This window comes from Vidua chalybeata, chromosome 22 (assembly GCF_026979565.1).
Source record: "Vidua chalybeata isolate OUT-0048 chromosome 22, bVidCha1 merged haplotype, whole genome shotgun sequence".
Lineage (NCBI taxonomy): Eukaryota > Metazoa > Chordata > Aves > Passeriformes > Viduidae > Vidua > Vidua chalybeata.
This window is the reverse complement of record NC_071551.1, coordinates 7,879,376-7,903,226: the sequence shown is the minus strand read 5'-3', so window position 1 is coordinate 7,903,226 and position 23,851 is coordinate 7,879,376. Positions and strand designations below refer to the sequence as shown.

Below are 23,851 nucleotides of genomic sequence, written 5' to 3'. Positions count from 1 at the left end.
TAATTCCATACATCCCTTTCAGTCCTATATTCCCAAAAGATACTTCACAGACACACGGCACCATTAGAGTGACTTCCATGCAGTCATGGCACTGCTCTCCCACCTGCTGTCCACTGCTTCCTTTTAGAGACAACTTCTACTCCTGGAAATATCTGTGCCTTCCTGAGGGGATGTACCTACCTCACTTTGCAGCCAGAAAGCACAGGCATTAGCTAAAGGACACATGCAACATAGGAGCTGCTTTAATGCATCAGGGACAAGGCTAATAGGAGGTCTTGATTTGTTAATTATCTGTCAGTTTGTCACAGCTGGGCTGCAAGGAGTGGGTGAGGGGGAATCTTTCTGCTTGGTTCTTTCTCTAAATGCTGAATTAGGCTGTCAAAACCTTCATCCCACCACAAGATGCTGTGAAAAGAGCCAGACTATCCTTTTCTTCCTCCTTTTCCCAGCAGGATATGCTGCTTCAGATGTCCTAGCCTCCCACCATGACTGAAGAAATGTATATTGCATTTAGAAAATGACCTTCACACCATCACACCATGCCCCGTTTATTCAGGGGACATTAGCAGACCTGAGCAGGATAAATCAGAGAGGAAATCCCAGTGCCAGGGGAGCACACAGGAGGCATTTATTTCGTAAGGAGCCCTAAAATTGCTACCTGCTTGAATCAGCAATTTCCAAGCAGGGTTTTGGAAGGCAGAAGGCCTGGCCCCTGTGAGAGCAGACAGATAGATATACATGGAGTTACAGAGATAAAAAGGTGGAGTAGTGTCAAGATTCCCTTTCTTCTTACATCTCTGCCCCACGTAATCCTCTAAGTAGGGGAAAAGTTCAGGCTGTGAAATGGGATAATGTATGGAATAGCCCCACGGAGAGAAAGCTAGTAAAGCAGCAAGCAGGCTGTGATACAGCAGTAGAATTTACCATAAATGCTTATACCTCCTAAATCCAGCTAAACATGGCTGTTAAGCCATGAGAGCCCAGGGAGATCCCCACCCACTCCTCTGCTTTCCCTGCAGGCCACGTCCAGAGCATCCCATCACTCGAGTCCTTTCCTCAGCAGGATTATGAAAAATCCCCTGCAGGAGCTTCCCACATCCAAGAGACACACCCCTTCCTACCACCAGCGACGCTGCGCCCTTGCAGGTGTGGGAGGCTTGAGGTTTATTCCCTGTACACAGGGGCACTGCCTACTCAAGGTATTCAGTTCTGCCTTTGTACAGCTTATCAGAGCTACAAACTCGCCGGAACTGGACAAAATGACCATGAACATTCCTCATTTCAACAGTTCAAAAAAGGTGTCTTAAGTTAACATTTGTGTATTTTACACTTAGGACAGCCAAGGAGCACATACGTATGGTCAGCACACAAGTCAAATTCTCAGAACAGTTTTCTTCTGTGCACCATCTTCTCCTGTAGTTGGAAAAACTGGTGCTTTTCATCTTTTGATCTAAAATCCCTAGAACTACCATTTCATTTTCTAGTACAATCTACCCATCACTATACAGCACATCAGCTGAAAGGACAGAAGAAAACATACAGCTTTAGTCCTGAGCACTAAAACTAATGATACATTTTGCACAGACAGTCCTGCCTTCCCCAGATGGGGTCTATTGAGAAACCCACTGGGGACAAAATAACTGTCTCTGTTTCATCAGGTGAAGTTAATAGATCAATTTCAGGCAATATTTCCAGAACTTAACCCCAGAAAATAAAATTTGCTAAAGTACTGCTTCTCAAAGTTTATGCAAGCTTGACTCCCTTTTTCACTTATTTATTGTGGTGGCTCATCCCACATTCCTCAGCTGAGATGGCACCAAGTTCCTTCAGGAAAATAAGAGTTACTGAAGTAAATGCTACCTCTTCAAACTAGGAGGAAAAGAGTCCCAAATAGTAATTACAAGTGGAAAGCTGTTTACTAGAGAGTGACTTTGTGACTTCCTTTGAAGACTTTGCATCCCTTTGGAGTTCTAACCTAAGTTTGAGAAATCCTGCTTTAAGGAACTTAACTATAAAGAGACACAGCACTGGTGATGACAGCGTGATGACACAGCATTGCTCCCCACCCTACACCTACATAAGAGTCCAGAAGCAATTTCCCAGCAGGTCCTGGTGGCACCAGCCCCTCTGCCCCACAGTGATACAGGCTCCTGGGTGCTGGGGTGATGCTGGAGATAACAACCCAGCAGCATTGATAATACAACCAATGCAGCAGTCAGCATTAATTATCCCAAACTACTATAGGGCAAGGCCTGTGTGTCTCTTAAAACATCTGTCTCTCAATCTTCTGGTCTTTAATAAAATCACCCTCCCAGCCATAGGGTGTAACTAGAATTGTACATACACATGTGCATGCAAAAACATAAATACATAACGAGACATTCAGGTCCTCATTAAAAAATGGAATAAATAAGAATTCACTAAGGAATTCTGCCCGGGTCTGATTTCCAGATCTGGTTTTGCTGCATTCTTGCCCACAGCCTGAAGAGCTCTGGGTGCCTCCCTATCCCTCTCCAGCTGCACCATCCTCTTCAAATTCAGACTTCTTGCACCTATAATTACTAGGTGCTCTGTGCCAGGCTCCTTTAATTAACCAACCCAACTCTTCTCCCTTTGGGATCAGACTAAGCTCTTTTTTATTAGATCCATCATTAGCTCCATCAGTATCTAGGCCTAAACACGATACCTTATACCACTCCACGAGTGGGGCTGTAGGGTGCAAATGACCTCCAAAGCACCTGCCTGCAGGAGAGGCAAGAAAAGCAAGGCTTTGAACCCAGGAAAAGTGGCACGAGGGGTGGATACAACACCTTCCAAATTTAAGTACATCAGCAAAAACGGCACAGCTCAAAATCTTCAGGAAAATGCATTGTATGAGGGGACCTTGGTGTTCCTGTTAGGTGCTCCTGCAGAGCTGAAGGTGGTTCAATCCACAAAGCAGAGGGGCAAGAACAGAATAAATCCCCTTATTTGTCATTACACTGGAGCCAACCTTCTGATTTTCAGGGCTTCAAGAAAGAGCCAGGCATTCCTGGAGTGCACTACTTCCCCAAGCCTCACTCTCCAATTGACAGTCTTACCAACTTTCATTCTCTGAAGCTGTTTCACCTACAGCTGTTTCTATTTTTCTTCCACAGAAAAAACCAAAATGTCAAAGTGCACCCTGGCCTTTTGCAGACCCTGAGTGTCCTGTACGGAAGTGCCCGTGCACGTGGTAGGGAGAGAACAGCGGGGGGAAAGCAGAAGAGCTGGTAATGCCCTGGGATTTCTTGGGACAGGCGGTCACTGCAGCTGCACAGCCTGACTTCCCCAGAGAGTTTTCTCAAGGAGAAGCCAGCCATCGATCTCAGGACACACAACTTCCAGGACCGTTCCTTATCTCAGAACAGCTTCTGCCACGAATTCCTGAATGCGCTTTAATGTTTAAATTATTAAATGCATTAATGTATTTACATTATTCAAGTCGTATGTGCATTTTTCTAAGATAATTTATGTATAAGAGCTTGAATGTCCATGACTGTTAATGTCTACAACCCTTCCTGTTCATTATTGATTCTGGAAGGAAAAAAAAAAAAAGGCAGTGTTTTAATGCCTTATTTTTAATGTATTAAGAGTCTGAATAAGTGCATTCTCTTTTTTCTTTTGTAATTTCATAATTTAAGTAGTGCATTTATTAAACTGACACAGTATGAATTGTGGTGAAGTCTGGCACAGGTCCATGCTGCCAACGCAGCCCAACCGACCATCACGCTGCTCTGCAAATCAAGCACAAGCTCAGCTCCTCTTACTCCAGCTTCTACTCCCAACCTGAAATCAGAAGGGACACAGACCATAAAGCCTTTTTAAAACACATTTTCTTTGCTATTTACACAGCTTTTCACTGTCATCTCCATTTTAAGATGGTGAATTTTTTGTATGTTACTGATGAACTGTTTGAATGCAAACCTGATTTTTCAATGAATTTTGACACACATACTATAGCTTAAAAATGTCTACAGTACCTTTTAATCCCTGTAGTTCCAAAGCTCTTGAGAAATCTAAACCTAATATAATTTTGCTGTTTTGTTTCTACACCACAGTTGTCACATCATAAACCCAAAAATGTGCTCACAGGTTAATGTTCACAGGCACATCACATACAGAAATCAGGTCAGTACCACTGCTGGACCACAGTCACTTCCAGAGCAGAATGCAGAGCTATTCAGCAGTGCTGCCCATCCTGTGTGGCATTTTGGGACACGAATGCTACAGCAGGCAACAGAAACTGCAAAGAAAAAAGCCAACTAACACACAACAGAGCCACCTCCGCTCACTCCACCCACACTTAAATGGTGTGTATGGACATGCACTTTATATATAAATTACGTGTAAATGCCTTGGATGTTTATAGCCAAAAATACTACTTCCAAAGTCCAGTTTTTACTGCCACACAAATCCACTGCCAGCTGAGCCTACACAGAGCAACAGTGACACCCGATGGCTTTCAGCTTAACCTTGGGACACAATTCCCTGGGAGGAGAATCCAGGGGCTCCATTCCCTCTGTCGACGTGGTGGCCCCAACTCCAATCACCTATCAGAGCAACTCATCAAGGAGCTGAGCTGCAGAGAGATAAAACTTGCTGTACGTAGGCACTGTATGTAATTAAGAGTGTGCATAAGTTTCACAGTACATTCTGCATAATTACAGCCCTGCCTGGCACCGCTGCCAGTGCGAGCATGAACACACACGCACACACATAATGTATGCACAATATTGTGCATATGGACTTGGGAAAAGACAGGGAACAGTGAAAGTTGCTGGCTGTTGTTTTAAGAGCTGACTCTGCCATTTCTAAGGTTAAGTTTGTGTTTTTTTGCTACTCATTACCATTCTTTAACTGTTACAATTTATATCAGCATATAATGTTAAATAATTACAGGGAGCGGAGCTCACTCTAGCGAGGATATAAATGCGCTGTGGGATTCTACAGATTTAAACAAATAACACTCACAGCAGGGGGTGAGCAGATGAATTAGCATTAATATCCTGCCTGGGAGATCCCAGTGCAGTGTTATGGCTTAAATACAGATCTTTTCTGTAACAGTCAATATGACAGCTACTACCAATACAGCCCAGCACATCCACCAGTCAATATACAGCTGCAGCTGAAAGAATGCCCTCGTAATAATCCATACAGCAGCCAGTTAAAATAAATAACTTCCCTTTAACAGTCCATATCACAGCCAACTGCATTAAAACCTTCCCTTTTAAGGTCTATACAACAGTCAGCTAAATGGAAAAATTGGCATCCTTCTTGGCAGCTTCAGAGGGAAGTCAGGCACCGCATGGGTGAGAGACTGAACTCGCTTTGGTCTCCTGGGATCGAGGGGCGTCCCTCCGTGCCATGGTGGGGAATCCTGCTCGGCTGCTACCACAGCTTGCAGGGAGAGGCCTATCTTTCACAAGCAAGTACATTTACCTTAAAACAATAAAGACCAAAAGCTGTTTCTTTCCTGACAGCAATAAGGAATCAGACCACAGGTGGCCAGCAGTAGCCAGCACATAGATGCATGTTTCCTCAGAGTAAAGGCAATGTGCTTGTACTAGCACTTTAACCACTAGAGAGATATCCCATCTCAGCCTAAAAGCAGAACCCAAAGCTCTCTGCTTTAAATCAGTAGCTGCTTTTTCACTCTCTAACAAGAAGCAACAGGCTGAGGTAGGCTGAGTCTGCCTCCCTTGGACTGGAGCACAGCCCTTCATTGTGCAACAGCAATTGCAACAGACCATAATATAAATCATGACAGACATGGTTACAAAGCACCCAAATCTGAGAACTGAACTGGAGGAAAACCCATGGCCATGACAAATTCTGTCAGAAGGCCACTTTACACTTAGAGTCAAATCTTTATCCTGGTGCCCCTCTACTGGTGGGGAGTGGCTGTAAATCCACACTTCAAATTAACTGACCTGCAAAACAAAGCTGCAGAACTTCAACAAACTACAATACTTCTTGAGGCAAATTAAAAAGCAAAACACAAAAAAAAAATCATAAAGCACTTAATACTGAGCTTAGAGTTTACAAACTGCTGTACAAGCAGTAATAAATCTCTAGAAAATTAAATATGTAGCTATTTTCATATTTTCCATACTGCTACAAGATTTTACCAATAGAGAATTTTGGCACTAAAATACTACAGTTGCTACCTTAATTTAAATGAAAGGAGATAGATGACAATTTTGTTAGAAATAGAAATGATAAAGCAGGAATTGCATTTATTTTTTAAAACTCTGCAAATTCAAAACATCTGACTGCTTCCTTTTTAAGAAACCTGTCCCTTTCAGTATGTATTAAAAAACATAAACGTAAACCAGGGGCCTACAATGCCACCAGATGTTTGGCACCTGGAGTCTTTTCAAGTAATTGATTAAGAAAGTAATTTTTTTTTCAGATAACAGGAAAAAATTGTGTCTAAAATCTTTCACATATTCAATGCTGTAATTCTACTCCAGATTTGAAGGGAAGATGGCAGCAACAAACTCATTCCAGCTTATAGCCTCCCAAATTAAAAATAAATACACACCACCCCTCCTCCAGAAGTCATGGTTTGAAGCTTTGACCATATTTTGCAAAATGACAGTTATTAAAAACAACAAACATGCATCACTGTGAGTCATCTGGTTTCCAACTTCTGAGTCAAAAGGGGCTGATTCCACACAAACTGAAACCTGGCTCTCCGAGGACTCGCATGGTTAACGATTTGTATCTCTGCACCACAGCTTCAGAACAGGATGTGGAAGGAAAGAATGAAAAGGAGGGAGAAAGGGGAGGGGAGGGGAAGAGAAAAAAACACTTTTTACTGGTCCCAGTGTCACTGCAAATAAAGACCACGTCAAGATTTAAACCATAATAATGGAAAGGCTATAAGGTCCCTGCTATAATGTTTCCTCTGATATTCCCTTTCATAAATGTTCTCTTTATGCTGCATGCTTGGCAATAATACATGTAACGTTTGTGAAGCAGCCCGCTGGGGAAGCTGCAGCATATGAAGCCTCACACAACACACACCAGAAGCCAGGCAGTTCATTTACCAGTTCCACAACTTCCCTTCATCTTCACCCACCATCTTCAGGAGAATGCAACAAACCTGAGGCCACAGGTCATATAAAGCAACCTCCAAATATGTTTAGCTGGAAACAGATGTGTGTGTGCCAATGCACGGACACGCAGCTGCCTCCTCCTCCACTGGGAACCCTCCCACGTTCCCAGCTCCTGCAAGGACAAGCCAGACCCCAAACCCATCCACAGCCGTGCCCATGGGATCCGTGGCACCTGAGCTTCCTCTTGGCACACCCAGGGAAGGACCCATTCCCTTCAGGGAGCTCAGCTCAGCCTTCCCAGAAGGAGTGGCCTTCAGCAGCCTGAGGCACCTGCATGCCCGGAGGGGAAGTCAGCACTTCCACCATAAGAATTTCCACTGGAATCCCATGGGGCACCAGTCCTGAATGTCCCAAGGGACCTGAGTCCACTACTTTGAGGCTTACTGGGTGTTTGGCAGCTGACCATTAGACTGGAAACTAAGTCCATCTTTATGGAATTGTGGCAACCTGAGTCAAGAAAGGGGGTGTCAGAAATGCAGTGTTGGGGGGCCAGGGGCAGGCTCATCTCAGTCTTGTCTGTAATTCTCAATCACTGCACAGAAAGTATTTATATCCTGTTGGCAGCATGTGCAACCAATGCGACTCCCTGTGTCAGAGCTGTCAATTATGGGCTTGACTTATGAGGAAAGATTAAATGAGCTAAATATGTAGAGCTTGGCTAAGAGACCAGGATGGGGGTGGGGGGAAGGAGAAATGATGTGATAACTGTCTGCAAACATCTGAAGGGTGCAGATGCTTAAGGAGGAAAGGAAACACTTAGGATCGCACACAAAACAAACAGAAGCAAGCTGGAAGACACAAGAAATTCTCACTGAATAGCTGGGAATCTCCATTCCAGCAAGATGTCCTCTACTGCTGAACTGTATCCCAAGGAATACCATGGCTCAGGCCATTCAGGTGCCTGACAAAACACCAGAACACTGACAGCAGAGGACAATTCTGCTCTAACCAGAAGATGAAACAAGTAATGTAAAGAAGTGGCACATATTGTGAGTGCCCTCTCTTGCTTCTCTCCAGCAGTAAAATCATTTTACTAAAAAGCCGTGCATATTTTCTTTGTTATTTTTCCAGACTGACACTTGCCAAAGTGTGTTACAGGGTGACAGCTGGGAAGAGGACACAGTTTGTACAATGTAACAGAGAGAGATGCTATGTAAATGTGCACACAAAACAAACACAAATAAGAAAAACTAAAAATTGTTAGGCTGTTTGGAAAGATTTGCAATGTAAGTGACATATGGAAAAATACAAGAAACACGAAAAGCAGTGAAAATTCAATCTAAAGTACGATGGTCAGGGACTCCCAAATCCAAGATTTATACCAACTCTCAACTTCCTAGTTTGGCAAATCTTGGTTCTGAAGGTGCTGGCATCATAAAAATCTGAAGAATGTATTCCTATGTGCTGTAGAGAAGGTTCTTTGAGGTTCTTGAATATTCTGCCTTTTGTGGCCCTGCTACCTCACTTTTAATGAGATGAACACATCTGAGGCACAACAAAGATGCCACAGACGTGGCAAATGTTTTCAAATGGCATGATGTCCCAGATAAAAGTAGGAGATGAAGACCAAGAAGGGAGGAGGAAGGCAAGAAATGAGAGAAGTTATCCCACGTAGGCAGCTATAATATTATATGGATCCCAGGCTGCCTCCAGACTCGTTTGGACTGGAGTGCCAATGACACAGGCAGTGCCTGGGCAAAAGGAGCCCAACTCTGCAGTGGTGTTAGAGGCAGAGAGGAATTAACAATCTCTAGCAACATTTTTCAGAGTAGGAATTTAATATTGTGGAGTCAAGAGGCACTCCAAAGAGCAAGTTCCTGCATAAAGTTATTTCAAGAAGCTAAAAATGCAGTCAGTCACTCTGGTGAAGTTCTTCAGCTGGTCCCTCCTCTCCTCAAGCACAGAGAACTGTGGGCAATTGCTGCCCTCTACAAGCTGCTCTGCACATAGCAAAGCTCCCACATCTGGAGCAGGAATGATGCCTTTATCCCACAGCCATTCCCAGAGCAGGTACCTCTCTGCTGTGCCCCCATGCCAACAGCTGGGGTGCACACAGCAAAGTGCTCCCAGTCCTCCTGAGCAAAGCAGGACATGAGCTGTAAAATATTGCTTGTAGGTGTAGCACTGTCAGACCCTGAAAACATCACATCAACATAAAAATTTGGTTTTTTCAAGGGGAAAATACCAAGTGTTAAGTATTTCCTAACTGTGTGCCAGTGTGTTTTTCCAGTGTCTCAAAGCACTGTAACTTCCATTTTACCCTCAGTGAGAGACCTGGGATCTCTGGAAGTCAAATCATACCTAACATTATAGAAGACTCTAACCTAACTCCCTGAACTTTAATTTCCTTGTGTGTTCATAAAGAACAACTTAGTATATTACAACTATTTTTAAACCATTTAAAGAGTCTTCTGACCAGTGTTGTTGGTCATTCTGGTTTGTTTGAAAAGCAAGTAGAAATTGCTTTCAGAGCTTTCTTGCACAAGTGCACAAAAAAGATTATGAGCTACTAACTCGTGCCCCCTGACCGAGAAAGACTGTCCCTGTCCTGGGTGTGCTGCCTCATCCACCACTCTGAAGTGTCATTCAAACTTTTCCACCCACCTCAAATGAGCAGTTTAACCTGGTATGACAGTGTTTCTTTAACTACGCTCAGTGAGTCAGATTGCATCTGTGTGCTTGGAACACATTCATATATTTGTCTAAATCAACAGAGTAAAAGGAATCGACAGATTAAGCAAGTGCACTTTGCATGAACGACGAAAGAAGTCGATGAACACCCAGAAGAAAGAGAGAAAAACAGGCAAAACCCAATAATCTTGAACTTATCAGAAGGTCAAACACAAGAGAGCTCTGCTTAATAAATCACAGAGCTCTCTTTGCAGCAAACCAAAGGTTATTGTGCATGGCAGTCACACACCTCTGACTCCCTGTTTGTGGCCCAATAAACCCAAAATCTGCACGGGAATTGCCCTCCACAGCCTGGTGGAATTACTGGCTAGCACTGGGATGCCACAGCAGCACCTGCAGGGCCTCCCAAAGCATCTGCAGCATCATCACACACGAGGCTCCTGCCCGGGCGGAAGGTCCTGGAGCTGAGGTCTCTCTCCCTCTCCTGCTGACAGTGGTAAATTACCCTGACTAATGTTTCCCCGGGGGCTGTAAGTTAGTTGCCTACTGACTCTGGCTGTCTGGAAACCCCCTCTGGATAGATTTACCTTTAGAGAATCATTCAGTGTACGCCACCACTAGGAACAAACCCGTTGTGGCAGATGGAAAATTTGTACAGTAAACAGGTATAAATCTTGTCTTAAACAATAAAGGGTGGGAAAATGGAAAACAGAAGTGTGATGGGGAGTACTCCCAACTAAAATGAACCCCAACAAGCTCCCTCAAGTCTTGTGACACAAATCTGTAGCCTCTCCTCATTCCCACTCATGGTTTTGTTCAAATGGTAAAGACAACAGTATTTGTTAGAATCACTCTCCACCAACTTCTAGTTACAACAGTTAGAGCTAAAAGTAAAATCTCAATTGCAAAGCTCCTTTCTCAGAAACCAAATGAAAATTTCTGTATTCGCACTCTACTTGAAAGGAAGCTTAACAGAACAGATAAGGTGTAAAATGAGACAACAAACCAGAAAGAATTTAATAATTCTACTGTCTGTCACTCACTGCAGTGTACCCTGTGATGTTTGCACAAAAAGGGGAATTAAAAGTGCTCTGGCCATTACCCTGACCCTTAAATATTTGAAAATCAATTTAACAAAGGGTGGGGAAAAGCCACGAGGGCTCCAGCACATTCCAACAAACTCTACACTAATTGCTATAGAGGCAGCAGTAATTCTTGTTAACTTGTACCTTTTGACAGCCTGTAAAAAAAGGAATAAAATGTCCACATTTCAGTGTTAACTGCTCTCATCTGCAGCAAGAAACAGAAAGAAACAGAACATGCTAAAAATAAAAGAAGAAAAATTAAATAATCTGCAAAACAATCCTGATCCAGGGATTTTGTAATTCAGTGAGCAACCAAGCGAGTGTTTTACATTTACAACCAGTACTTTCATATTTACAACTAGTACTTCTTCCAGATACCAAGCAGCAGCTAGGGAATGAATGTGTTTTGTGACAGAAAAAAAACCCAAAAAAACAAACAAACAGCACATCAAAAGGCCTCACTGACAACTCTCCTTCCTTAGGTTCTCCCTACAGCCCAGGTTCCTGTTGGAGGCTCTTACAGGCACAACCTTCAGAGCTGTAATTTAGGCTGCAGCAGATTGGGCAGAAAGCAAAGGCCAACAGCAAAAACATTCAAGCTCTTGAAAACACCACAAAAGCAGCACAGGATGGTTAAAAAGCTACAAGACTCTGTGAGTGATGAAACAGAACAAGCTAAACAGATGATTTAAATACATTCTGGAGAGATATTAGACCAAGGAAACAGATTCCTGATGTAAAGGGCATTTTCTACTGGTTTAACCTCACAGAAAGAGTTTGTCCTATGTAGTTACATCCTTTGCACATCCCAGGACTTTGCTTTGAGTGGTTGAAAAAAGACAAACCTATTCCAATTCCACAAGTGTTCAGAGGCTTATCAGAGGTGGCTGCTCCAAGCAGCAGGGGATGCAGCAGTGCTCACTGATAAGCCGGGCTCAAGGAGAAGCTGATCCCGCGCTGGCGATGACAAACGTGGCTGTAAACAGCAGCAGAGCGAGATGCTGACACTCTGTGAACACAAGGTTACACTTCCCACTAGGAGCTACACGGCAGATTTTAATGGGCCACGACCGACAGCGGGGAAATGAGTGTCCGCTCTGCTGCAGGAATTATGGCTGTCCCCAGCCCTCCCACTCACTGCCACTGCCACTGCTCTAACACAGTGACCTCTCTGGGGACTGCTTTTCAGCTGGGACTGCTTCTTGTAAGGACACTGGGACTCAAGGGATTAATGGCATGGATGTGGAGTCTGTTATCTCCAGTTTGGCGGCTCAAAATATCAAAAGTGGGTGGGAGAAAGAGCAGTTTGGATTGTGACATGAGTTTGTAGGGCTGCATTCTGAAGGCCTCAGTAGGGCCATAAACCATTGCAACGTGCCCTGGAAGACCGAAATGCAGGACACAATGTGATGTGTCAGACTGGGTCTGCTACAGGATCTTGGAGAATGCTGAAGTCCTTGTGCAAACCACTAGGAATCCTGACTTCTCCTGTCGAAAGCAGCAGGCTGTAGGCAGGGGTACAGGGTAAACAGAAGACAGTGTCCCTTGCACAGGGCAAAATCCTTGCAGGATTTAGTGTCCAGTAGAATCACAAATCCCAAACAAAACCAGCTTGAGACTGTAACAATGTCTGCTGATACAATGCAAGGTGTTTTAATTCTATTGCTTTCTCATTCTTGTGTGCTGGTGTGATCCAAACAGGTCAGTCCTGGGAAGCACTGAATCCTTCCACTCACCAGTAAAGTCAAAAAGGGTGAGGGGGTGCAGAGCAGAATTTGGTCACGAGACTCTTTCCTCCCTCCTCTGGACTCTTCAACTGCTCACCACCAAATGTGAAGTCCAGGATGATACCCCCAGCACACAGCCCCCCACCTAGCTGACTGCTGGATTAGTGCCAGGGCTCTCTGGTGCTTCCGTAAACACTTTTATGACACGGCACCATGTGCCTCGAGTCTGGTTTATGGGCCAGGATCTCCTGCCTGTGTGGAAGGCAGCCTGCACAATCCTGGCCACAGGGAAGCCACAGCAGGATGGTGGAAGTCAGGTCATCTGGCTCACAGACCCGAACTGCTCATTTAATAAGGCGTCTACAGAGGAGCATATGGAAACAATAATGACTCCTAAACAAATGCGAACTCCCAAACAAATGTGACAAAGTCTGTAAGAGTTTATTATTTTTTAAAAGTTAATGAAAAAATAAGAAGGAAACCTCCACCTTTCAGAGGGCTCTAATTAGCTGACATGCTAGACTCACCATCATGAGAATAAAGTTTATGCTGAAGCTCTTTAAATGTATAAATAATTTTATGTAGTAAGAATATCCACCCAAACAGAAGGATATACAACTGCTATATACTTCCTCTGAGCAATTCTGCAGTCACATATACAGTAAGAAATGATTTATATCTAAGGTAATGTTAGAATCTGCCTTGAGAAAGAACAAGCTGTTGACCAGAACAGGATGTGATGATCTGCTGCCTGACCTGACCTTTCTCAGGCAGGGAAAACCAATTCCTCCAAAAGCAAACCACGAAATCCACCACAAAGCACAAGGTGTCAACAACAACTTCAGGTAATCTCATGTACAGATGTCCATGCAATTAAGGGATGGCACAATGTCATTAGAGAGACTGCCACTGCAACAGAATTCACAAACAGACCTTTCATGAGATGCATTATAGTGACTTTTCTCAGTTCACAATCTTTACTCACATCTCTCTTTTTTAAAAATCATCTCCTGCGTTCTCTAGGTCAGAGTTACATACTTTGATGTGGCCAGTGTCACAAGTGCTTGAGTCTTCTCCCTGCAAATAGCTATGATCAACAAATGAAAGCTGCAGAAGAAATTTAGAGATCTGTATGTTTAGGACAAAAGCATTGGCTAAGAATTTTGTCAAGGTTTTGGCTGACTTATAGATGGCTGAAGAGGAAGGAAGGAAAAAAACCCCAAGGTTGTAAAATCCATATACTGCAGCTCCAGGAGTAGTGGCTCACTTCCCACTCTGCATCACCATAAAAGAGCAAACAAAACAGGGTTCTCTGAGTTATCCTCATACACAAAAAATCCCAGGGCCCTTTCCAAAATGCTTCTAGAGTAAAAACATTGGATTACGTGCACTGCCAGCTGACAAACATTTCTAAGCTCACTCTGAGTGCCTCTGAATATAAAAACAGCTTGAATGAGGTCTCTGAGCAGCAGAGGGGGTTTTGTAAGAGTACAGCACTACAAATCTGTTGCACAGGGCATTCTTCAGACTCTTTCCTAAAGAGGCTTTGAACAAGAGCACATCCTCGGGAGAGGCCAGGGCCCAGGTGACCCAGGTCTAACCCCAGGCTCACGGGAGGTGGTGGCCACAGATCAGAATTCAGAGGGATGAACAGCATGGCCACCCGCGGCAGTTTGCACCTTTTCCACAAAGCACCAGCTCCTCAGAAAAGCAAAACAAAGGCTGAAAAATGATGCGGCAAAGAGAACAACCCGCGTGTTATCAGCAAGAAATTCTCTGCTGCTTCTCGAGGAACTTACCAGCGGCTCCCGGGACGCGGCGTTCTCGGTCGCAGGGCAGGAGCCAGCCTGTGGAGCAGAAAAACAGTGAGGTCACATTGCCACCCGATGGGCACCGCTAGAAACACTCATCGGAGGGCTCTGCCAGCAGCATTTAGGCAGGCACGTTTGTCTGTGCTATCAGCAAGTTCTGTGGAGGACTGAAGACAAAAAGGTCAGAACCACAGCAAAATGTATTATTCCCCATTTAAAACAAGGGAATTGCCAGAATCCGCAGAACTGATTTTAGGGAGTCAGCAGCGAGAGCTGGCAAGACTCATGAGAGATGGCATGAGAGTAGTGGCCAAACACACAAATCTTTAAATACTTCTCCCATTTCCAGGATCCAGTAATGCATCCTTTGTTTTCTGAACCATTCTTCTAAAGATTTCTAAATAACCCTGATTTACCTAGACCTCACAAACTGTCAGCAGTACCATGACCATCCTTGCTTCCAACACATAATTAAGAGATTAAGTTTTGTCCTCCAATTCTATTCCTCATTTTTATGCATATACCTCACCTTCAAAGTATCTCAACATTTATTTTTCCCATTTGCAAAATACACAAAAACAATATAGAGAAAATAAATATTTACCACAAGAGGGTACCACAAGAGGGTGCCAGAAACTCAAATATACTGCAACTCATCTGCATCCAGACAAGGATCCTCACCAGGACCCAGCCAGACCTCACAGGTGGGCAGGGATTCTCTGGGATCGCTTGCCATAACCTCTGGGTGGGAAGGAGGAAGGAAGAAAGGACCCAATTCATATTCTCAGGACACTCAATTCATATTTTTAGGAAATTCCCAGAGCAAAGTATTTAGCATTGAAGAAACACTGATAGCCAAGACAAATCTGAAATTGGTTATCCTGTTCATAGACTACACCATCATCTTGCTTTTCTCTTTCTTTTACTATAAAAAAAAAACAGTAACAGAGAGACAGGATCTTTTGTTTTGCTTATTTTTAGTAAAGACATTGCTAGAGGCCCAAGGAACATTATTTCTAAACAAAACAAAGTATTTTAAATCTCTGTTAGAAATATTTATTGCCTTTAGAACATAATTCTATCTACGTAAATTATTTCATTTGAGCTGCAGTACTCCCCTCTCCCCACACTGCTTGAGGCAATATATTAATTCATGAGAATGAGAAAATTAAACTAAGAAAAATAGATAATAAGCCATAAGACATCTGACACTCCCTTTTCAGCATCTAAATTAACTTGATTTGTAATAGGAAACATGATGGGGCCCAAACATAAACATGTTAAGTGAGGCAGTGCCACTACTCACGGCCTCATGCTGAAAGCTTGGTAATAAATAAGCAAACATCACCGGGGCAGAAAGCAAATATTTTATCAGATTCTCTAAACGTTTAGAGTGCAATAGTGACAACTTTCTACAAGCATTGGTAACAGTGTCAAAACTGCAATGGCTGTGTAAGAGGAGTGGTGTTTACATTCTGTGAGACTTGTAAAGATATTTTCACTGGTTTGTTTAATTCCAAAACTGTCCCCTTGAAAAGTCACCTACTGTACTATATATCCTTCAATCACATCCCCTTTTTCCAGGCAAAGCTGTAAGACTCTCTCAAATTCCATCCAAGCCCCCAGAATCTGCGAGCACTGAACACTTCTCAGAGCTCTGGCTGAGGAATGTGCAGCAGTGCGAGATCCGCAGGAGAGTTACAGGATCACAGAGCAGTTTGGGTTCATCTCATCCAACCCCCTGCCATGGCCTGGGACACCTTCTACCAAATGGGGACACCTGTCCCCAGCAGGCAGGGCCAGGCTGGGGCAGCAGGAGCGGCCCCCACACCCCTGACCGGCACACGGGGGCAAGGAGGAGGCTCCTGCAGAGGAGAGCAGCTCCTGGGGTCAGGGCTGGGGGTCAGAGCTGGGGGTCAGGGCTGGGGTCAGGGCTGGGGGTCAGGGCTGAGAGTCAGTGCTAGGGGTCAGAGCTGGGGGTCAGAGCTGGGGGTCAGGGCTGGGGGTCAGAGCTGGGGGTCAGAGCTGGGGGTCAGGGCTGGGGGTCAGAGCTGGGGGTCAGAGCTGGGGGTCAGTGCTAGGGGTCAGGGCTGAGAATCAGTGCTAGGGGTCAGAGCTGGGGGAGTCAGAGCTGGGGGTCAGAGCTGGGGGTCAGAGCTGGGGGGTCAGTGCTAGGGGTCAGGGCTGAGAATCAGGGCTGGGGGTCAGAGCTGGGGGTCAGAGCTGGGGGTCAGGGCTGAGGGTCAGGGCTGGTGGTCAGGGCTGAGGGTCAGGGCTGGGGGTCAGGGCTGGGGGTCAGGGCTGAGAGTCAGAGCTGGGGGTCAGAGCTGGGGGTCAGGACTGAGGGTCAGGGCTGGTGGTCAGAGCTGAGAATCAGGGCTGGGGGTCAGAGCTGGGGGTCAGAGCTGGGGGTCAGGGCTGGTGGTCAGAGCTGAGAGTCAGAGCTGAGAATCAGGGCTGGGGGTCAGGGCTGAGAATCAGGGCTGGGGGTCAGGGCTGGGGGTCAGTGCCCTGCCCAGCAGCTGGACCAGAAGCTCCTGACCACTGCCCTGTCCGGAGGCTCCTGACCACTGCCCTGCCTGGCAGCTGGGCTGGGGGCTCCTCACACGCCGGATGCAGGACGGACACCAAAAGGGGTGCAAATAACTCGTTCTGGCCTGAGGATCCAGCACTGCTACACGCAACGGGACAGAACCTGATTCTTCGTCTTTACCTTGAATACCCAGAGCGTTCTCTGGCTACATTTATGAGGTTACAAAGCAAGACTCTCCCATTTCCAAACATGGAATCTTGTTTTGAGGTAAAGCAACATAAATAAATGGGAGGGGGGGGAGGTTAAGTGTGCAGTGGGAAAATACAATATCCAAACTCAAAGGAACCTGAATGTTTTTTAGGCAACCACATTTGCCAATTAACCAGATTTCCTTCTCAGAAACTTCCAGCCCCACGGACTGCCCAGGTGCCTTTCGGACCAGTCACAGATTGTTTCAGGTTTCCTCATTCTGGAAGCATTCACCTGAAGTGTGAGGGATGGACTGCAACGCCTGCACCTCAGCCTGGGGCTGGGTGATGCAAAGCTGCCCTGCCTCCTGTGAGTTTGGTAACTTGGCCTTTCACAACCCAGATCTGTGCTGGTTAGCCAAGAGTACTCATTTTATGTAATTTATTTCTATTTCAGTTTAGTTCAATGGCCTTCCCTACAAACTCAGCCTCCTCAGTCCAAAATAAAGGGATTACAGAAGGTTCATGGTGATTTTGCCAAATCAGGGCAGATTTGAGCGACTGCACATGACAGTGTCACTGGCAGGCTGCTCTGTTTTCCTCCCAGTTGCCCGCACAGCCAGACCTTTCCCCTCCTGCTGCTGCAGTGGGACCCTGGGGGCTCTGAAAGGACTTTACCAAATCCCACTGGCAGCACACACTCAGGAACCTGCCTGGGATAGGGGTGAGATGCCAGAGCTCCAGGAGGTCACGGAATTTGAGCTTGCAGTGAAGTACAAGTGACTGTAGATCATGAACAGGACAGTGTGAGTGAGAGGAAGCCGACACTCTATACACCTACATCACCCCTCTACTACAGAATCACTGAACCCAGCTTGGAAGAGGCCTTCAAGAAAATAAGAATATATACTACATACAACTCCATCACAGTTCTGTTTTTTTCCTCTGGCTCTCCCATTCATTTCATGTCCCAGTTTAAAAATATCTTAAACTTTTAGTGTTTCTTGAGCATTCAAACCAGTGACCTTACATTTCTCTTTTGCTCTCCCCATTCAGGTTTGTCCTTTTATGCTCTTGGCTCAAGGATCTCCTTCCGTTCCTCGCATTTGCAAGGCAGAGACAATATTTTCGTCTAACTAGTCATAGAGCCACAGAATGGTCTGAGTTGGAAGGGACCCACAAGGATCATCGAGTCCAACTCTTACCCTGCACAGGGCTCCACAGAGTTTTATAGCCCAGCTGCACACTGTCTCCTTTCTCTCTCGCCGTGTTTGTAGTTATTCTTCTCCTGCTCAAGTGCTTGATGAGTGTCATACACAGACCCTCAATGCCAACACGCCTGTGCCCTGGGCCCGGCCTGCACACCCTTCAGCCAGCCCCGCACAGCCCCGGCTCGCCCGGGGCGCGGAGCCCAGTGCAGCCCCGAGCCCGCGGTGCCCGGGGGCGGGTCCCGGAGCCCCGGGCCCGGCCCGGCCCGGCCCGGCCGCCTCACCTGCCCCGGCTGCTCCGCTCTCTCCGCCGCCGCCATCTTCCCAGGCGCGGCTAATCCATCCCCGGCCGCCCGGCGCAACGCCCCCGCCGCCGCGCCGCGCCGCAGACACGGCGAGTCGAACGCCGGCGCGGCGATGCGGGCAGCGCTGGTGCCGTGAGTGCCCGGCCGGAGCCGGGCCGGGCCGGGCCGGGCCGATCCCGCCGCAGCAGCGCCTTCCCCGCCTGGAAGAGCCCCTGGGGCACTGCCGAACGTCACTTGATGGCGGTGCGGCTGAAGCGCTGCGTGGTGCGGCGGCGGGACGGGCCGGAGCAGCACGGCGTGGCCGCGTCCTGCCTGCGGGAGTTGCGCGACAAAGGTGAGGGGGGGCCCGCTGTGGGACCCGGTGTGGGACCCGGTGTGGGACCCGGTGTGAGACCCGCTGTGGGACCCGGTGTGGGACCCGGTGTGGGACCCGGTGTGAGACCCGCTGTGAGACCCGCTGTGGGACCTGGTGGGACCCGGTGAGGGACCCGCTGTGGGACCCGCTGTGGGACCCGGTGTGAGACCCGGTGTGAGACCCGCTGTGGGACCTGGTGGGACCCGGTGTGAGACCCGCTGTGGGACCCGCTGTGGGACCCGGTGTGAGACCCGGTGTGAGACCCGCTGTGGGACCTGGTGGGACCCGGTGTGAGACCCGGTGTGGGACCCGCTGTGGGATCCGGTGGGACCCGCTGTGGGATCCGGTGTGGGACCCGGTGTGGGACCCGGTGGGACCCGCTGTGAGACCCGCTAGGTCCTGCTGTGGGACCCACTGTGGGACCCGCGGTGGGACTCGGTGTGAGACCCGGTGTGAGACCCGGTGTGAGACCCGGTGGGATCCGGTGTGGGACCCGGTGTGGGACCCGGTGTGGGACCCACTGGGACCCGGTGTGAGACCCGCTGGGATCCGGTGTGAGATCCGGTGTGGGACCTGGTGGGACCCAGTGTGAGACCCGGTGTGGGACCCGGTGGGACCCGGTGTGAGACCCGCGGTGGGACCCAGTGTGGGACCCGGTGTGAGATCTGGTGTGAGATCTGGTGTGGGACCCGGTGTGAGACCTGCGGTGGGACCCGGTGTGAGGTCCGGTGTGAGATCTGGTGTGAGATCTGGTGTGGGACCCGGTGGGACCCGGTGTGAGATCCGGTGTGAGACCCACTGGGACCCACTGTGGGACCCGGTGTGAGACCCACTGGGACCCGCTGGGAGCCGCTGTGACACCCGGCTAATGTGCAGCACTGTGAGGAGACAGGTCCTGGTCTCCAACTCAGTCACTGAGAGTTGCCTGTCTTTTGTGCTGGGGGTAATAAACGGGCAGTGCTATGTCACTTTTATCGTTAAGTATTTTTTTTTTTTCTTTTCTGCAGCTTGTGGTGTTCTGGCTATTGACAAGGCCAGGGAACCCATCACCTTGGTACTGGCAGAAGATGGGACCATTGTGGATGATGAAGATTACTTCTTGTGTTTGCCACCTAACACCAAGTTTGTGGCACTGGCCAAGGACGAGAAATGGTCCAGCAAAAGCTTAGGTATGCTGTGAGTGAGGAAGCCTGGAAGGGGAGGTGTGTTTGGAATACACCTAGTGACATTAGGCAGGGGCAGGTGATCAGGAATGACCCATGAAACTGGTGACTCTTGTGTCAGACAGTGGAACATCCTGGCTCTCGGAGTCTGTGGATGAAGTGGACAGTGCTGCCGAGAAGTGGAAGCAACTGGCCAGGCAGCTGAAGGATGACCTGTCCAACATCATCCTGATGTCTGAAGAAGACCTCCAGGTACAGTGGGGAAGCCCCCAGTCCCTGTCCTTGCATCTGCCCATCATCCATTTATCTCAGTAGAGAAGAGACTCAATAAACAAGAGCTCAGGCTTAATTCAGCTGCTGCTTTTGGCTCTTGGTGTCAGAGTCAAACTTCTCCTTGAAGGGAAACATTCAAGTGTCCAAGGATGCTCTTAATCCCCAACTATCCTTCACAGTGTGTTTTTCCAGCTGAGAACTTTTTGTTCCAAAAAGTTGAGATTTGGCCAAATGGCAACTGAGGTTGGCCATTCCTTAAAGCCAGACATGTATTATGGAAAACCACCACCCCTGCGTAACCTGTCCAGAGGGGAGGCTGAGCAGCAGGCCAGGTCTGTCTGCTCCAGAGGGGTTTGAAGAGCTGCTGTCACTTTCCAGAGCTGATTGATTCAAGTTTCTGACTGCTTAACACCTTGTCTGTGGTGAGGCATGGCAATAACTGTCCCTTCTTGTTCTACCCAGTCTGCAGCTTCCCAGGTGCCAGGCTACTGCCTTTCCTTTGAATATTTCCATGCACTGTGAAGAAGTAGTGCTTTGCCATTAGTTTTCAAGATTTCTGTTAAAATTGCACATGATTCCACACCTTCTTGGATGCCTTTTGGCTTTTAGTAAAAAATGCTGCCTGGTGGAGTGCCACTACAGCCTCTCAGAACTCGGGGGATTTGCTATGACAAGAAACCCTGTGGAACATGCTTGGTTTCAGGAGGGTTTGTACATACTGCATTAAGTGCCATGAAGTGAGTTACTCAGGAGCCCTGTCAATGTTTTAAGGTGCTTATTGATGTGCCACACTCAGACCTGGCAGAAGAACTTGCCCAAAGTGAAGCCAAAGTCCAAGTGCTGCAGGACACCCTGCAGCAGGTGCTGGACAGACGAGAAGAGGAGCGTCAGTCAAGGCAGCTCCTGGAACTCTACCTAGAGGCCTTGAAAACTGAAGACAGTGTCTTAAGTAAAGTTGCAGGTAGGGAGCATTTGAATGCTAGAGAAGGAGGTTTTCAACTCCTAGCTGAGTGGAATAAATAAAGTAGAATGAGTAATTTGATCAGCTGTTGTTAAATGGGATTGATACAAGAGCAGCTGTAGTGTATATAGTTCAAGAATTCTCTGAGCAGAGAGCCTCTCACTGCTGTGTCACATTTCTCACAAAGCCTGAAAGCAGAATACTGGGAGAAAAGCTTAGATCCTGGAGTCCTCCTTAACATTATGGATTTCTTAAGTTCCAGCATGCACCTAGATTGGATGTATGTTTTAATAATCTCACAACCATAGATTGGATGTATATTTTAATAATCTCACAACCATCAAAGCAGTCCAGCCCACTTTTCCTGTCCTGTTTGTCAGGGGCTGTACTGAGTCTGCTCCTTTTCAGAACCTGAGGCTGCACCAAGGAAGGAGATGGATGTGGTTGACACAGGTACCAGCAGCACAGATACTTCAGCCACAACAGCACTCAGCGACCAGGTCCTCGCTGCTCTGAAAGAGAAACGTGCTCCAGAGCTCTGCTTGGACAGTCAGGATCTGGAGGTGGGTGAGAATGACACAAACCATATTCTGGCAAAGCTCTCCCTCCAAAAGAGAGGCTATAGGGGAAGCTGTCCTTGCTTTGGGAGGCTCTGATGTCAGTAAATTGTTTCAAAGTGCTGAAATTTAATTAATTTTGCTTCCTCAGTAACACTACCCCTGACTTAGAGCTCCTCTGTAATCAACATTGGTCCACACACTCTGCTCTGTTCCCTGAAAAGCCACAAAGTAATTTTGGGTTTGGTCTCTGACAAATCAGCTGTCTTGCCAGCAAGGCTCTTTGGGCTTTTTTCTGTGCTTATGCATCTAGGTATGTTTCTTTTATACATCCCAAATCAAAATAAAAACCTCATTATTTGGAAAAAACTGTAAATCGGAAAGTCTAGATAAACTGTAACCATTTTTAGGAAGGTCTTCTTTCAAGATGTGACCTTGCTACTCTTTTCCCTGCTGTAGAAAGTAACTAACTGCTTTCTCTTCCTTTGAACACCTGAACAGAGCTTCAAGCATTGAGTGTTTGCAAATTGCTGGGAACATCTCCAGTTCCAAAGTGCCGCGTTCCTGCTGTTGTTAATTCAGCAGAGGGTTAGTGCTGGGGAGCCAGCAGAAAAGTCTGTTAACAATCTGTCTTGCTACAGCTGGTGTTGAAGGAAGATGCAGCAGCCCTGGCCTCGGCTCTGGGATGGGACAAGCAGAAAGCTGGAGCTCTGCAGGAAGCCTGTGATCAGGAGCTCTCCAAGCGCCTCAGACAAGTGCAGACCCTGCACTCCCTACGGAGCACGTCCAAGGGCAAGAAAACGCTTCCCTGGGGAGACTGGCCCAGTGCAAAACGCAAGAAATAAGACTGCATTGCTGTTTGCAGTTTAGGTTTTGCTTTTGCATTAGAATCAATGCAAGCTAAGACACATCCTGGAACCATAGTTTGCTGGTCACACTGTGGTCTGGCTATAGAACAACTAAAATCTGGACATTGTCCTGAGGCTTAAACTCCTCTGGTCATTTGAATTGTGTAAGCAAAGGGATTCTGACTTTTTGCAGAATGCTAGAACAGTGGTATTGCTAAGCACAGCATGTAAGTGTTCAGCTTTCAATACCTGGTTGGTAGCCAGCAGCTTCCATCTGATAATGGTGGATACAGCTCCTGAAGCCCCAGGCAGTTTGCCTACTTTGTTCTCCCACCATTTTCAGTGTAAAAAGGATGGAGGATCTCTGGAAGGCACTTTGAGGCACAGTCAGTGATCAGGGCAGAGGGGATAGCCAGCTGCTGCCTGGCTTTAAGCTCCAGCCTGGAATCTAGGAACTTGAATTCTCACGCTGATTTAATCAGTTAAAGTAAATTCAAAGTCCTTCAACTTCAGTGCTTTTTCTGTAAGGAACTCCTGCCTCTTGGATGCTGTGTAAGAACTATCATGTAAAACACAGCAAAGGTGGAAATAATTGCTTTGTAAGGCTGTGTGACAGAAGACTTGCCTTTGGCCTGCTGTGTTATTCTCCTAATCATTAGTGTAGCATCATGATGCTTTTCTATTAACGGTCTTATTTTTAAATTTGTTAAAGTTTCTTTTTCTAACATCAATAAAACCTTTTTATCTTACTGTTGGACTAGTTTTGATATTTCCACCAGCTGCTATAATTAAAAGAATGGGCTGATAACTACAGTATTGCCTGAAGGAAAGAGGATGAAGAAATTGTACTGTCTTTAACTTAAACAAAGTGTCTAGGCAAAACGTGTGTTCATCGTGGCGACTGCACCTGAACTCCCACCTGGCACAATCTGCTCCTATCATGTGAGAACAGAAGATGTATATGAAAAACATCTGACAAGTGAGACGAAATTTCTGGGAATGTTTTAGTAGGTACAGATGTATTTTGTAGCAGCATGCTAAACCCTCTGATCTAACACAGCTTT

The 23,851-nt window shown here is 46.7% G+C and overlaps 2 protein-coding genes across 2 annotated transcripts in view; one reads left to right on the top strand and one right to left on the bottom strand.

Moving 5' to 3' along the window:
- The window catches only part of PEX14 (peroxisomal biogenesis factor 14), a 68,795-nt gene extending 50,120 nt beyond the window's left edge, over nt 1-18,675 (bottom strand). Inside the window, exons 1-2 of the mRNA XM_053962959.1 lie at nt 18,610-18,675; nt 14,385-14,432 (exon numbers count right to left, since the gene is read on the bottom strand). Coding sequence (XP_053818934.1) covers nt 14,385-14,432; nt 18,610-18,645 — 84 coding nt within the window. The 5' untranslated portion in view covers nt 18,646-18,675. The remainder of the gene's footprint in view (nt 1-14,384; nt 14,433-18,609) is intronic.
- Nucleotides 18,676-18,778: 103 nt separating this feature from the next.
- Nucleotides 18,779-23,536, top strand: DFFA (DNA fragmentation factor subunit alpha). Its single transcript, XM_053962960.1, has 6 exons — nt 18,779-18,964; nt 19,993-20,154; nt 20,270-20,400; nt 21,193-21,382; nt 21,791-21,945; nt 22,581-23,536. The coding sequence occupies exons 1-6, from the start codon at nt 18,868-18,870 to the stop codon at nt 22,782-22,784; spliced, it is 939 nt and encodes a 312-aa protein (XP_053818935.1). The 5' UTR covers nt 18,779-18,867; the 3' UTR covers nt 22,785-23,536.
- Nucleotides 23,537-23,851: the final 315 nt, after the last annotated feature.